At 52.4% G+C, this 14,426-nt stretch overlaps 6 protein-coding genes across 6 annotated transcripts; 3 read left to right on the top strand and 3 right to left on the bottom strand.

The window, feature by feature from the left end:
• Positions 1-324: 324 nt before the first annotated feature.
• Positions 325-1,328, bottom strand: M436DRAFT_58737 (succinate dehydrogenase iron-sulfur protein; the record flags this gene model as incomplete). Its single annotated transcript, XM_013567003.1, has 3 exons — positions 325-648; positions 706-857; positions 911-1,328. The coding sequence occupies 3 exons, from the start codon at positions 1,326-1,328 to the stop codon at positions 325-327; spliced, it is 894 nt and encodes a 297-aa protein (XP_013422457.1).
• A 496-nt stretch (positions 1,329-1,824) lies between these two features.
• On the bottom strand, positions 1,825-2,313 carry M436DRAFT_77034 (uncharacterized protein; the record flags this gene model as incomplete). Its single annotated transcript, XM_013567043.1, has 1 exon — positions 1,825-2,313. The coding sequence occupies one exon, from the start codon at positions 2,311-2,313 to the stop codon at positions 1,825-1,827; it is 489 nt and encodes a 162-aa protein (XP_013422497.1).
• Positions 2,314-2,667: 354 nt separating this feature from the next.
• On the top strand, positions 2,668-3,439 carry M436DRAFT_58822 (riboflavin synthase alpha chain; the record flags this gene model as incomplete). The annotated part of the gene is made up of 2 exons (XM_013567017.1): positions 2,668-2,698; positions 2,763-3,439. 2 exons carry the CDS (start codon positions 2,668-2,670, stop codon positions 3,437-3,439), a joined length of 708 nt encoding a protein of 235 aa, XP_013422471.1.
• A 1,651-nt stretch (positions 3,440-5,090) lies between these two features.
• M436DRAFT_58804 (uncharacterized protein) lies at positions 5,091-7,055 on the bottom strand (the record flags this gene model as incomplete). Its single annotated transcript, XM_013567012.1, has 2 exons — positions 5,091-6,934; positions 6,995-7,055. 2 exons carry the CDS (start codon positions 7,053-7,055, stop codon positions 5,091-5,093), a joined length of 1,905 nt encoding a protein of 634 aa, XP_013422466.1.
• Positions 7,056-9,826: 2,771 nt separating this feature from the next.
• On the top strand, positions 9,827-12,307 carry M436DRAFT_68281 (uncharacterized protein; the record flags this gene model as incomplete). Its single annotated transcript, XM_013567035.1, has 3 exons — positions 9,827-9,829; positions 9,880-10,071; positions 10,124-12,307. The coding sequence occupies 3 exons, from the start codon at positions 9,827-9,829 to the stop codon at positions 12,305-12,307; spliced, it is 2,379 nt and encodes a 792-aa protein (XP_013422489.1).
• Positions 12,308-13,261: 954 nt separating this feature from the next.
• Positions 13,262-14,380, top strand: M436DRAFT_8782 (uncharacterized protein; the record flags this gene model as incomplete). Its single annotated transcript, XM_013566988.1, has 1 exon — positions 13,262-14,380. A coding segment is annotated over one exon (1,119 nt), but the record flags the coding sequence as incomplete, so codon positions are not given.
• Between the last annotated feature and the right edge of the window lie 46 nt (positions 14,381-14,426).

Here is a 14,426-nt window from a genome sequence, read left to right on the forward strand (position 1 = left end):
AGTACCTTGTTTCAACTCTCCGAGTGTTACGTTACGGGGACAGAGCTTTTCGCACGAGACACAAAAGGACGAGATAAAAGAAAGTTAGAAGCGATGAATATTGTATCGTGTTTTTTTCAATTCTTGGATGCAAAGCTGCTTTACGATTGTACAAGAACATGAGGATCGATGTGAAAGGGATCATAGCATATGATGTCTACCTTTCCTGAATGAAGAAAAAGAACAGAACAAACAAATTGGGGGGTGGCCGTCGCTCCAAATATACACCGTTGAACGAAGGAAAATGAAATTTTAGGTCATGCATGCAAGAAGAAATACAGGCGTTTAGGTGAAAGCCATGGACTTCTTGAGCTCGGCAATGGCCAGAGCAGGGTTGAGACCCTTGGGACATGTCCTGGAGCAGTTGAGAATGGTGTGGCAGCGGTAGAGCGACATGGAGTTGTTGAGGGCGTCCTGGCGGGTGGCGGTTCTCTCGTCACGCGAGTCGGCGATCCAGCGGTAGGACTGGAGGAGGATGGCGGGGCCGAGGTATTCCTCCGAGTTCCACCAGTATGAAGGGCAGGAGGTGCTGCAGCAGGCGCAGAGAATGCACTCGTAGAGGCCGTCGAGCTTGCGGCGCTCAGCGGGGGATTGGCGGTACTCGCGGCCCTGATGAATGTGTAAGTATGGATGTCGTTGAAGGTTGGTAGAGAAGCATGAACTCACATCCTCGGGGGCGGTCTCGCGCTGCAAGAAGGGCTTGATGGACTTGTACTGCTTATAGAACTGGGTGAGATCGGGGACGAGATCCTTGACGACGTAGGTGTGAGGGAGGGGGTAGATGCGGGACTCGGCCTTGGTGTCGGTGGGGATACGGCCTGTGAAATGTGTTAGTGGCTGGATGACAAGAGCGAGCGAGAAGGAAACATACACAAGCAGGCAAGAGTGTTGACACCGTCAATGTTCATGGCGCAGGAACCGCAGATGCCCTCTCTGCAGGATCGGCGGAAAGTAAGAGTGGGGTCCAGCTCGTTCTTGATTCTGATCAGAGCATCCAGCATCATGGGACCGGTCTTGTTGAGGTCGAGGGTGTAGCTCTGCATGCGAGGCTTGTCGCTGGGGGCGTCGGGGTTCCATCTGTAGACGTGGAAGGTCTTGATCTTGCTGTCCTGGTCCTTCTGGGGCTCCTTGACGGTCGAGGTCTCCTTGGGCGAAAGGACAGGGCGAGAGGCGCTGATGGCCTCGGTGCCGCCGGCGAGAGGGCCCTTGCTCGACTCGACGGTGGTGGCCATAGAGCGGCGGAACATCATACGGGGCGCGATGCGCGAGGTGGCCATTCTGAGCGACATGATGGCGGTTGTGTGTGTGTGTGGTAGAGAGGATGTGGAGTGGAGATGAAGACGGGGAAGGAGAGAGTGTCTTTGTGGATGTCGGTCTTGGTGGCAGTTGCATCTGGCACTTCTCAGGTTTGCCCCAGAGGCCATGGGGATCAGCCAATCAGGGCGCGTATGATGATTCTGCGGCCGGGCTGGCGACGCTTGTGCCGAGGGTCGACGGCCGCTGCTTCCCGGTTCGTTCCTGTTGCCACCGATCCCTTACGACAAGGACTTTGGCTCCAAATCTCGAGCATCCACATCTCGCATCTCCACGAAGCTTGCCGTCGCGACTGAGATTGGCTTCGACCATGTCGTTGTCGGCTCGCTCTCTCTTACCAAGATCTGGCCTGTCAATCTCCCATGTTCCATTTGGTCAGCAACATATACGTCACGTGGAACAATCATCATTGTTCATACAAGAGCCATGAATTCGTTCCACCAGTCAATCATGACTATCGTATCCCAATGCTCACATGAACGCCCTCGCAACCTTCATCAAACCCCCCACAGTCTCCATCCCACCTCCCCCGAACACATTCCCAACACCATCCCCATAGCCATCATAAGCACCATAACTCCTAGCCCCATAACTCGAATACCCACTCCTCGTATCAAACATGCCATCCAATCCAAAAGGTATCCTGACTCCAAACTGCTTGAGCAAACCATGCAAAGCACCCCCAGCACTGATCAACGGCACCACCACAGCCATAAAAGCCTTGAACGGGTGTCTTTGTGCATACTCCCAGAGCTCGCGTATCAAGCGCTTGAGTTTGTGGATTAAGCTCTGTATATATCCATCGCGGGGTCGTCGTTTGTAGTAGGACGACGAGCCTCCGTTGCGCGAGAAGAAGGAGGCTGTTGAAGATGGTGCGCGTGGGAATGTAGGTCGTGATCTGGAGTTTGTGGTGCGCGAGGCGGAGGAGCGGTGGGACGAGGGGCCGCCGAAGAAACTCATGATGATGTGGAGTAGATCACTTGGTAGGGAATTGATTCTTGCACGTGCGATGGATTGTGCGTGATGGAGACGAGGAGTGACTTGAGAATTGATGAGTCGAAAGGGAAAACTACGGTGTGGTTGTGAGGTGGTTGCACGAATGGCTGGGAGAATTGATTGATGGACCCTGAGCTCGAGCTTCACTTGAGGCATGTTTTGGCGAGTTTTGGGTGCAAGCTTGGATGCCCGTTATGACATGTCCACGCTGAGCGAGCTGCCAAACATTCGAGTCACTCTATCATAGCATCTCTCGCCCTCTCGCCCTCTCGCCCTCTCGCCCTCGCTACCAATCCCTCAACTCACACATTGCCCAATATGTTCACCGGCATCGTCGAAACCCTAGGCAGTACGCCCAGCTCCCCTCCTCTCCTCCCACCACTCAAACCCCCACTAACACCCACCTGCCACAGCCGTCTCCGAACTCCTCCCCCAAGATGCCACCTCAGGCGGCGGCACCACAATGACAATCTCCAACTGCTCCTCCATCCTCGGCGACTGCACCCTTGGGGACTCGATCAGCGTAAACGGCACCTGCCTCACCGTCACCGAATTCACCTCTTCCTCCTTCAAAATCGGCGCGGCGCCCGAGACTCTGCGCCGCACGAATCTGGGTGCTCTCAAACAGGGCTCCAAAGTCAATCTCGAGCGCGCCGTGTCTGCTCACACGAGGATGGGAGGGCATTTTGTGCAAGGGCATGTGGATACCATTGCCGAGATTGTGTCGGTGACGCCGGATAATGAGGCAAAGGTGTTTCGCATGGCGCCTAGGGATAAGAGCGTGTTGCGCTATATCGTGGAAAAAGGATATGTGACATTGGACGGCGCTTCCCTCACCATCACTGCCGTCGACGACGAAGCGGGATGGTTTGAGATCATGATGATCAACTACACGCAAGAGAAGGTTGTCATGGGAGCAAAGCAAAAGGGAGATACGGTCAATGTCGAGGTCGATTGCGTGGGCAAGTACGTCGAGAAGAGCGTGGTGGGCTACTTTGAGGGCAGCAGAGGCGCCAACGAACCTGCCATCTTGGAAAAGATAGTCGGCAGGATTGTGGATGAGAAGTTGGCCAAGATGCAAAAGTCATGAATGGAAACTCTCATACAGCAAAAAGCACGATAGAGATGATTTACTCGTCTCACGACTCGATCACGGTTACAACCTCAGATCAGGAGAAAAGAGAATCATCATTGACAGTGTCTGTATAATCTACATCTTGTATGTCTATCATAGTCCTTGCTCATCATTGTTGTGATGCATAAGGGTGGAGAAGACAAAGGCGCTGCTTATTTCGCCTATTCTTGCAAAAGCAAAGAATATCAATCTTCCACTAATTGTAATTAGTTAGCGAGCAAGGCATTGCAGAGGCCTTCCCACAGGCAAATCGTGGTGTGTGTGTATTGTGTATCAACAAGATCTTTCTCTTCCCAGACTCGTTCTCAAGCTTCCGATGGTCCGAGGCGGATGCCATCGTTGCGACTCCAGAGTAGAGAGTCGCAAGGCAGATGCGCCAACAGATCCAGGAGGCAGGACTTGTCACTGCAATCAGAAAAGAGACGATTGTTGTTGTTGTTGCAAGAGAAGAGAAGCAAGGCTCTGCGCAGCCAAACAAAACTCGTCGAGGATTTTCTCGCTTCGCAGGTGCCAAGCGGCCGACTCATCTGGCGCATCTGGCCGTTTTCTGCCTCGCGGACACCCCAAGACTTTTGGCTTAAACTTCTAAACCAAAACTCTCCCCTTGAGCGAAACGATGTTCTTTCCAAGTTTCGGGATTATCGGAGATATAGCATATGTCTCTTGGTATCATACCCGTTGACGTGTCGCAATTGAGAGGTAGCCGGGGAGGTGAGCCAGAGATGATGCGCGATACAATAAGCAGGCAGAAGACACTCGGCATGTACTGCCGGGTATAGACGATGGTGAGCCTTTGCCTTTTGGAGTGTCGGTTTGCCTCTGCGATGAGGACCTACGCTCTCAAATCAACCTCGTGTGGACAGATTCGTCCTCTTCCGACCTTTGCCTGAACCTCTTGGACTTCCTGGTCTTCTGCGGCTTGGGTCTCTTGTCTTGACTTGGGATCGTCTCGTCTCGTCCGGCGTTGGACTTTGCTCTGCAGACACGCTCCGGAGCTCGATCATTCTTGAGTGCTCAATCATTTAGCGACGTGTAGGCGTCGCATGTCACATTGCCTCGATGAAATATCGTGATTGACTTGCGATCTCAACAATCAAGGGGTGACCAGAAGGAAGATTATCATCACTTTCGAGCCATGCCTTCAGTTCTGGTCTTCTGGATCATACCAAGTTCGGAGAAGATGATGATCAGATGTGTATTTTCTTTGGACAGGGTGTGCAGACTCTCGTCAAGAAACAATACAGTAACAGGTGAACCACGTTAGCAAGAGCACCAGGTGGCATAGATAAACCGATAGAGAGTTGCATGCAACTCGTGCGTCAATGGACAGAGACCGAAAGTTGGAGTGTTGTCTCTTGTCTCCATGAGAACGAGCGACAACGCTACGTCAATCAAGACATCAAAAGGATATGGAGAAACACAAAAAAGAAAACATGCTATTCATTACGGAGTCATCTACACCACTTCTGCGGTGATGGTTGGGGGGTATCGTCCTCCTCTGTTATGTACAACAAGTATTATAAGTAAGTGTAAGAGAAGCAACCAGACCAGGATGTGACAGAGTGTGCGTGACCATCAAGGCAACAAACACAGGAGATGGAACCTCTCAGATCAACAGGAAATCCCATCCTTTTTGTCTCATCACGTCTCGCCAGGAGACGCTCTGGTAGCTTCCCATGGCTGCTTCACCGTCAACCAACATCCACACATCCTTGAAAAGCTCGCGTATACGTCCAAACGAGCCGAACTCCGCCGCTTCGCCCAACCTTGTGCAGCGTTCGTCAAACATGGTGCGGAAGGGCGAGGTGGAGAGTGATACAGAGCCGGCTACAAGTAATGGCCACACCAAGGAGCGATCGTGTCCATCCGGGCCTGCCGGGATGAACTCCATGACATTGCAGAACGCGCCGACCAAGCTGGTGACGTTGTGGTCGTCGAGGCGGAAACCAGGGACTAGAGAGCAGAGATAGATGCGAGCGGCATACATGAATGCAGCGGTCACGTTGATGCCGAGTTGCTTGGGCTTGATGGCTCCAGTGCCCGAGAAGGCGCTTTTGACTGCACCGGGTCCTGGCTCGCAGTAGCCGATGCCGTGGCCGAGGAGTTTGACGTAGTCGCACAGCACGAGGTCGTCCATGCCTTCGAGCTTGTGGGCTTCCAGACATGCGATTTCCGAGATGAGGAACATGATGTTGTCTTCGCAGCCCATGAGCTCGGAGAGTCCGGCGCTGCCTTTGCCGATGTTGAGGTCGCGGTATGTGTCTGCGAATCTTGGGTAGCGACCCAGCATTGTTGCTCCGAGGATGTCGATCCATGCCGTGAGGGCCATGTTGAAGGGAGGTCGCGAGACATCGCCACATTGCATGGCACCTAGAACTGTTGTGGGAAGCTCAAGTCGATCAACAAGATCAGCGGCAGCTTGGAAGTGTTGGTGCCATGGAATATCAGGTATCGTGTCTGTTGCTCTGCCGACGGAACATTGGAAGAAGATCATGCCGAGGGTAGCTTCAAGAATTTGAGCATGGTTTTCGTCTTCGTTTAATGCGGCACACAATTCGGATATCGCTGCGTAGCGGTGTCGTAGAATGTGCTCGTCGATCTCTTCCGAGGGGAGATTTTCGGTAGACTTCTTGTGCAAGCCGGCCACGCTCAAGCAACAGTGGAGATAGCTCTTGTTAGTCTCGAGCGCAGGCAAGATGATATCCGAGCGTGTTGAACTGTGCTGATTGGCGTCGAGAATCGGGAAAATGAGCTTCGAAACTTTTTGAATGAAATGGTTGAGTAAAGGTTTGTCGACTTCGTCTACCTCGATGACAGTCTCATGGTTTGGTGCAGGTTTCTCGTGTGCTAAGTCGAAAAAGTCAAAGTTGACGGGCTCTTCGGAGAAGGATTCTTGCTGCATCTCGTAGTAGTCTTGTTGGACCCAGCTCTCGGGAGCAAAGCCGTGACAACTTGATCCCATTGGCGGTGGCTGAAAAGTGCTAAAGGTTGAGATGGTCGAGTCTCGTCGTGTCGGAACGTCATTGATGAAAATCTGGCGCTCAGTCTTGATATCGACTTCGTAGGGCGAAAGTATAGGATACGGCGGATGAGACATGAGTATCTCTGGTGGGGGCAGAGAAAAGTAACCTTCGGGTGAGACTTGCTTGAAGCTGATCTCGGGAGCGTACGGCGTGCAGACAGATGGTGTCCGCGACGAAGGTTTCGAGTCGGAGAAGGTTTCGGTCTTGCATAGGCTTGGAGGTGGTGTGCTTGCATCTTTGGTCTTTTTGGCATTCTGCGTCAACTTGATCCTTTCTTTGACCATTTCTTTCTGCTCTGCTCGTTTAGTTGTGTTACTCCACCACATTGGGCGCTTGTAGACACATGAGACACCCAGATGGCTGCATGCTTTGCAACCAGGCTTTCCCTCATCGCACTTCTTTCGTCGCAGACGACAAGTGTAACAACCTGAGGATCCGGGGTCAGCAATGGAACGTGCATGGCCCAGGAACTAGAGTATAAGCTTACCTGTGCGCGAACGACGGTGCATCTTTGAAGCATTCGACTTTGCATCTTTCGAGGCAGCCATCTTGGAGGTGAGTCTGGAATTTGCTGGAGTGATTGACGACGACATGTCTGATCTATATGTACAAGTAAATTATGAGGCAATGCAATCAAGTATGATAGGTTGACTGAGGGCTGGTAGGGGACCAGAGGTCTGGGAAACAAAGTAGTGGCGCAAAACGGGTCCTGATTAAACGATAGCGTAAGAGGAGCCTGGACCAGCCTGGCTAGAGGAGAGACAGGGAAAGCAACAAAAAAGGAAGAGAGAAAAGCGTATTAAGTCGGCCTGCGATTGCTGGCTATGGTCAAGTGCAAGAGGAGACAAGTACCTTATATGCCCAAACGTGGAAGAATGGCACCAAATAACACCGCATCTATTCTTAGACTACTCAACAATGTGGGTTAATACTATGCCCAGAACCAGAGCTAATCCTGCGATATGCAGGGCATCCGAGCCTACGATTGGTTGTATGCATCTGAGTGGCACGGGACCGCCATGGGGAGAAGAGATCGGCCTAACGCTATTCTTGTGTGCCACCAAGAGTCATGACTGTAGGACAGACGGTGACATGGTACGCTGAGCCGCATGGTCGTACAATGCATATGCGATCTGATTATGATCCGGAAGAATTGATGAATTTTGGGGACTTTGGACGAGATCTGGGAGAATCCAATCGAACCATCAAGACTCTCTTCTCTTCGTTGGTTTGTCGAGAAAGATTGCGGAAGCAGAGCAACAGGGTCAAGTCATTTTGACAGAAGTTAGTTCAGGCCAATGGACAAGGATAGATGCGCCTTTCACAGGAACAGAGTTCGACTTGACAGCTCGAGTCGAAAAAGGTCCCGTGTCGATCCCCGCTTGCGATGAGCCGCGAGAACTCAACGTCAAAGCGTCCGAGGGCCGGCAAATCCTTTGGGCTTCATTGCACCATTGCTGCAATACGGAAATGTCGAGAGGCTTGATCAACATTGCATCTCCCGACCGACGGATGTCCCGGTTTCTGTTCCAAGCACAATAGCGCTGGAAAATGCATGCGGCATGGAAGCACATCAAAGATGTTGGTACTCCGTGAACTGTGTTTTGCTTGGATGGCGGTGAAGCATCGAACACTTCGGAATGAGAGCAGTGCATGCCAACTTGTCCAGGGTCCTCGACTTGTGCTTGATTCGCTTACAGGATCGGAATGTGCAAGTGACGGCGAACCGCCCACGCGCTTGTCTAGCATGGCTGCAGAACGAGGATGCAACGAGTGGTGGGGAGTTGCTGAGTGATGTGACGAGGTGTGGAGGATGTGCAGCAGCTTGATGTGATTCAATATCTCGGGCGTGATGAACCAATCGGACACAGCTCGGCAAGAGCGGGCCCTCGTCTGGCTGCATCGGACACGGCATCGGCCCTCCCCGTTCTCGACCGAAGCCTGTTTTTGTCCAGACGACACGGCAGGCTTTGCTGACTCTCCTGCCACACCACGCACCTCTCGACTAACATCATGCAGGAACCTCCGTCTCTCATGCCCAAATCTCATCAAGCAACATGTGACTTGCCTTTGCTATCGTTCGACTTTCCGGCAATCTGGTTCGATTCGAGTCTCTATTGACTCCGGTGCTTGAGATTACCCAGGCCAACATGGACTTTGCATACGCCCATGTAGTGCGGACCAGACGCCTATCGCCCTCGGACGGCCGTAAATATCCAGCTCTGTTAGGGCGGTTCATGCTGTCAACCAACTCGCCAACCAGCACCGAACATGCCGGCTTCTTGCTTTCATTGGTTTCCAGCATCGAGTGCTGGCTTTCGACATCAAGTCACGCGCCCTTCCCCGTCGACGGCTCGCCATCTCGCCAACCATCCATCGTGGTCTTTCTTTTCGAGCACTGCCACTAGCTACTGAGTATCCTGTTGGAACTGTTCTTATCAGCAAGCTTCGTTGGCCGGACTTGCCCGATAGATGTCAGCTCTGAGCAAAAAAGGCGAGCTCGCCATGGCGGCTAAACGTATCACGAGCTTCTGTTCGTCTCGGACACACCGCTCGTGTTGATGCTGCACAGAACGTGTGCTGTTATCCTGCCCTTGCATTGTGACCATGTGCAACGCTTACCAGATTCTCCCAACAGCGTCGTGGCTGCAATGTTTGCTGTATACGAAGACCTCATGCATACTGCGCTGCTTGTCTGGCTGGGTAAGTATGTGTAACCTACTAGTCGTGAGAGCTAGATTTGCTTGGGCAATAGAGCATATGTCTCACTTCGTGGCCAACCTTTCCTATGCAATCCAGAATTGACTCGTTTAATCTGCGCGCGACCAGAACTTGACCTCGGTTCCTGAGCCAATCAAGATGTGCAGATCTTTGCTCATGCGCCGTCAATTTTCATCACGCCTACCACCCTGACGGCTTGCTGCAAGTTCAATGGCGTCCAATGGACAATGTCAAACTCGAAACAGTCCTGGGTTACATGTGTAATCTATCAAATCTGCAGGCACAGAGAGGCCGCCTGTCCAACCGCTCCATTTCCGTTAACGCCTGTTGATCCCGCCGCCATGGCTGGTCACACTTTCGCTACGCACATAGCAGGTTACGGCAGCATGGTGCACCCTCCCATTCACGCAACGGCTATCTTTACAAAACCCTACGATATTGCTACCACGCGAAGACCCGATTTCCAAGTCTCGTTGCCGTCTTTTCGCGTCACGAAACCAAACATTATAGACCCTCTCACTGGCAACGGTGTCGACTTTCGTCGCTTCTGAATATCTGATTGTCTTTTTGCTTGTTGTTTTGCCTTGCTTTTACCATCATGGTAGGTGATATGCATTCTTCCGGATCCAAGACATTGGCTGACTAGTCAAGCTGGCCATGACACATACCGCACACGTGCGTTCTCAGAACTCAGAACCTCAAACACTGAGAACACCCTTCTCGACTCCTTCCAAGACAACATATCCCCGTCCATTATCCGAGACTACCGAGATTTATGAAACCGATCTCGAGGATGATGAGAGTTTGTTCGAAGAGAACTCACCAAAACCTAGCTTCGATTCGGTGCGTGATATTCTACTGCCGCGGAAGAAACCTGATATTGACTTCATGACAGTTCGACAGCAGGAGAAGGAGTGAAACCACGATCTCATCTTTCGAAGAGGCCTTGACGCCCCGCTCTGATGTACAGTTTGATCAACATGGTCCTTTCCCAAGCCATGGCAAGTCAGTGGAAGGGCCAAAAGGTCCTCATCTCTTCCGCGCGTCTCATCTATCTGCCGAGTCTGCTTTCGACTATGCTTTACAGATGTCGCCACTTTTTCCGATAACAATGAAGTTGCCGCCAAAGACTGACCCTATTACCCCTCAAGAATTCGCCTTCTCACCCCAAGACTTGTATGTCCCAGGTCTTGATGCAGTGCTCCAGTCTCCTTCCCCATATAGTGTGGAGAGATGGTCAACAGAAGATGTCTTGGATTGGATGCTAGAGACTGGCCTACCGCATGAGGTTGTCGACAAGTTTGAGAAACACGACATCAACGGCACAATTCTGATGGAGCTGAAGTTCGAGAATCTGAAGGAACTCGAGATCGAGTCTTTCGGCAAACGGCACCAACTCTGGAATGCTATACAAAATCTCAAAGGTGGTGAGCGTGGCCCAAGTCCAGTACCCACCCCGTTCCAGGACATCTCTCGCCCCCCGACAAATATCAGATCAAGGTCAGATGGCGACATTCCTCGAGACATGTTACCTTCTCTTTCACTGGAAGAGGATGCCACTCCAATCACTCCCGTCCGTCACAAGAAGCGACGCGGTCGAAAGAACAGGCAACACGATGATTTGGTCACTCCTGCGGAGTCGGTCTCGATTGTTGCCATTGAACAACTGATGCCCAGAGAGCACAACTGCGCTAAGGGTGAAAACTGTTCCAAGTGGCGCAAGCAGCAGAGATTGTTTGCTCGGATCCGGGAGCAGCAAGGCTATCCTATCAGCCCTGATCATGGTGGTCATATCCTCATCACGGGCGATCCTGGCAATGCCTCCACTGCTTACAGAGTCGTGGACAACGTATACCGTCAGCAAGAGGCCTCACCTCAAACCACAACTCAATCATCTCGACCTGTTTCGGAGACCATGCCGCCATCCATTGTGGCTTCCTCTGATTTGCTTGGTCCTGGTCAGCTTCCAGCTTTTGCCCTTCACGAAAACATGCTGGCCAGACTTCAGATCAGAGACCCTCAAGAGAACGTCAAGCAATTCCTCAACTTCCAACATGTCGGTCAGCCGCAAGTGGAAGCTCCACCCACGCCTCCTGTCGATACTTTTCCTGCTAACGAATACGAGATGTTTCCTACCACACACCAACAAGCCTATCCTTCTCTGCAACGTCCATCGCTGACTCAAGAGCCACACGAAAACCTCAAGCATCTGCCCAAACTGTCTATCCCTCGCTCTGCCAGTGCTAACCCCTGGCTAGGCAAGCCAAATGTCTTCTCCCCTGCAGACACTGTCATGTCTCCCTGTCGCAGTGCGATTGTTTCCCCTGGAAACCACCACGTCTATCGCTACGGTACGCCAGCCTCAGAGATGGACGTCCCCGTCACTGCCATTCCCATCGGTCCCATCTCCCGCGATACTAGCCAGTCCGTCCCACCCAACATGCAATACCGCTCGCACAGCCGCCCTGCCTTCAACCGCAATCCCTCCTCTCAGCTGCCCGCCTTGGACGAAGACACCGTCTTCTCTCCCATCTCGGCCATCCAACGCACCCCGAGCAAACTCATCCACGTCGTCGACAAGGATAAGCAAAAAGAGATGAAGAAAGCACACATGCAAGCCACATACGGCAACTCAGTCTCCCACACTGGCTACATGAAGAAGCGCAAGAACAAGCTGTTGCATCACGAATGGCAGAATGCGCATTTCCGTCTTCACGGCACACAGTTAGCCATGCATGAGAACAACCGATTGTCAGCTCTCATGCTCGACACTATCAACGTGGACGACTATTCAGTGGCTTGTGCATCCCTACCCTCCAACAACAAGATCATGGCCGCTCTCAAGAACCTCAAGCTCGGCGGAGACAAGAAGAGTGATGCTGCTGCTGCTGGAGCATTTGCCTTTCAACTTGTCCCTAGTGCTGGCGATAGAGTCAAGTCTGCGAGCGGCAAGACTCATCACTTCGCTGTGGGGAACAGCAGTGAGAGAATTGATTGGATGAGGGAGTTGATGCTGGCCAAGGCGTTGAGGCAGAAGCAAAGTGGGTTTGTGGTTGAGCATAACGGTGAGAAGGCTTGAGTGAGTTCGAACAAGGTGAAGATGGTGAGTGATAAGACTGACTGGAAAAATGATAACAATGGTGGAATCCGAGGAAGGAAAGGAAAGGAATGAAGACCAAAAAAAAAGGAAAGATTTCGGACTACGACTTTGATACCCCATGGCATGAACTAGCTTTATATGTTTTTTTCTTTTATCTGCTTCCTTATGTTCTTGGTCAGATTTTGTATCTCATAACTCTCTCTCCCTCTCACTATCCCCATGACGACAAGGCAGCAAGTATGATAAGACAAGACATGTGTTATATAGTCCGTAGGCAAAGAGAAAAGAAGACTGCACGATTAAGGCGTTTAACTCATGCTCGTTACTAAGTTGTTGTGTATCTCACACGCTCCTTTCTCTTTTTCTATCTGTGTCTTCGGTAGCGCACCCATGTCGTGATATTGCGGCGACAGGCGGGAAGAAGAGCGGAAGAGTAGCGGAAGAGCAGCGGAAGAGCGTGCCCAGCTCTGACAGACCAAGCTATTTTGGGCAACGGCGCTCGGATTCGGATTCTCGAGTGCAGATCTCTGACAAGCTCGCAGCGTGTGGCAGGTGCGATGGCGCGCAGACTGCCCAGCGACACGTCGATGGCTCCTTCTCTTCCTGTCAGGTCCTATGCAGATGTGTATCATGTCGCCGGCTACGTGAGCCATGTCCGACGTGCTCCGGACGACTTTCCAGCAGACTTGACTGAAACAAAGGCTTCATCAACCAGTCTTGACTTGGTCATACTACGACTAGCTGCAGAGTAATTAGCTAGCCACCAGACTGATCCCGGCTTGCACTAGATAGCTCCTCAATCACCTACCGTCCTCTCAGCATCTCAGTCCCTTGTCTATCACGACCATGTCAGCCTCGCAACACCCACCGCCCCTCCAAACGGCCACTCAGGGCACCTTCTTCGCCAACAGCAGCACGCTGACACCCCTCACCCCCGACTACGACGAGGTCGAATCGCCATGCCTGACCTCGGGCAACGCTCTGGCTCGCTTCGAGTTCGAGCGACCGGCTGGCGACAAGGCGGGCACAAAGATCTTGATGGTCGAGTGGGAGGACGACGAGCAGACCAACAAAGTCCCCGGCCAGTGGTCCGTCAGCTGGGAAGCTAAGCGTGCCGCCGTCCTCGGTGCCAACACTGCTGACGGCAAGAGAGATGGCTTGCATCGACTGTACTTTTTGCTGTCCGTCGCTGAGCGTGTGCCTGCCACCGTCACGCTCAGCCTACAACCTGATGATCAAGAGCTGGAGAACATAGTCTGGCGTACGCATCCATTGCCCGCCATCTTCCCGCCTGAGCTGGGAGCTTCGGCCCGTCAGGCCGGCAAGAAGGGTGTTTTGCATACTGTCTGGGCCAAGAAGCGATTACAAGTGCTCAAGCAGGAGATCCAACACGAGGAACAGCACAATCCCGAGGGCGTTGCTCTGTCCATGGCCATGCAGGAGCGCGACTGGATAGAGTCGAATTTCGGCGTCCGCACCAAACCCGCTGGCCTCAAGATCGCCACCTCGGCCTCCAACTCCATCGACCTCGGTCTGCCCAGTCCGGCAAGCCCACGCAGTCCTGGTCGAGGACCTCTGCTAGAGAAGCTCAAAGGCCTCAAACTCAACACCGAAGCCTCTACCTCGACCCTTGACTCAAATCCCCTGAGTCCTGAAGGTTCCGACGTCGCTGTAAACTTCAACACTTTTGCCGCTTTGCACGGATTACCCAACCCTAGCACTCTTTCCGCCAAACCAGCTCAACAACCGCGCGTCCACACTCAACCCACCACTGTCCCAGTCTTACGTAGAATAGCACCGCAATTACCGCCTGACCATGTGCTTGCACAACAACGACAAAATAGCATGGCTTCGCTGAATGCACTCGCTGTTAATGAAGATCCTGTTGACTTCAAGGCTGCTCCATCAACTACTGCTTCCGCAGTGGAGAGGAGTGACTCTGCTGCTGATGAGGATGATTTGTTTGCGTTGCCCTTGAGTCCGAGGAGTCCGGCTAATCAAGGCACCGGAGGGTCTTCGTTTTCTTTCGCTGCTGATCATGTTGCTCGGTATAAGCAATGATTGGAGTGAATTCAATGGATGGCTGACATGCGTGGGG

This window comes from Aureobasidium namibiae (genome assembly GCF_000721765.1).
Source record: "Aureobasidium namibiae CBS 147.97 unplaced genomic scaffold scaffold_31, whole genome shotgun sequence".
Taxonomy (NCBI): Eukaryota; Fungi; Ascomycota; class Dothideomycetes; order Dothideales; family Saccotheciaceae; genus Aureobasidium; species Aureobasidium namibiae.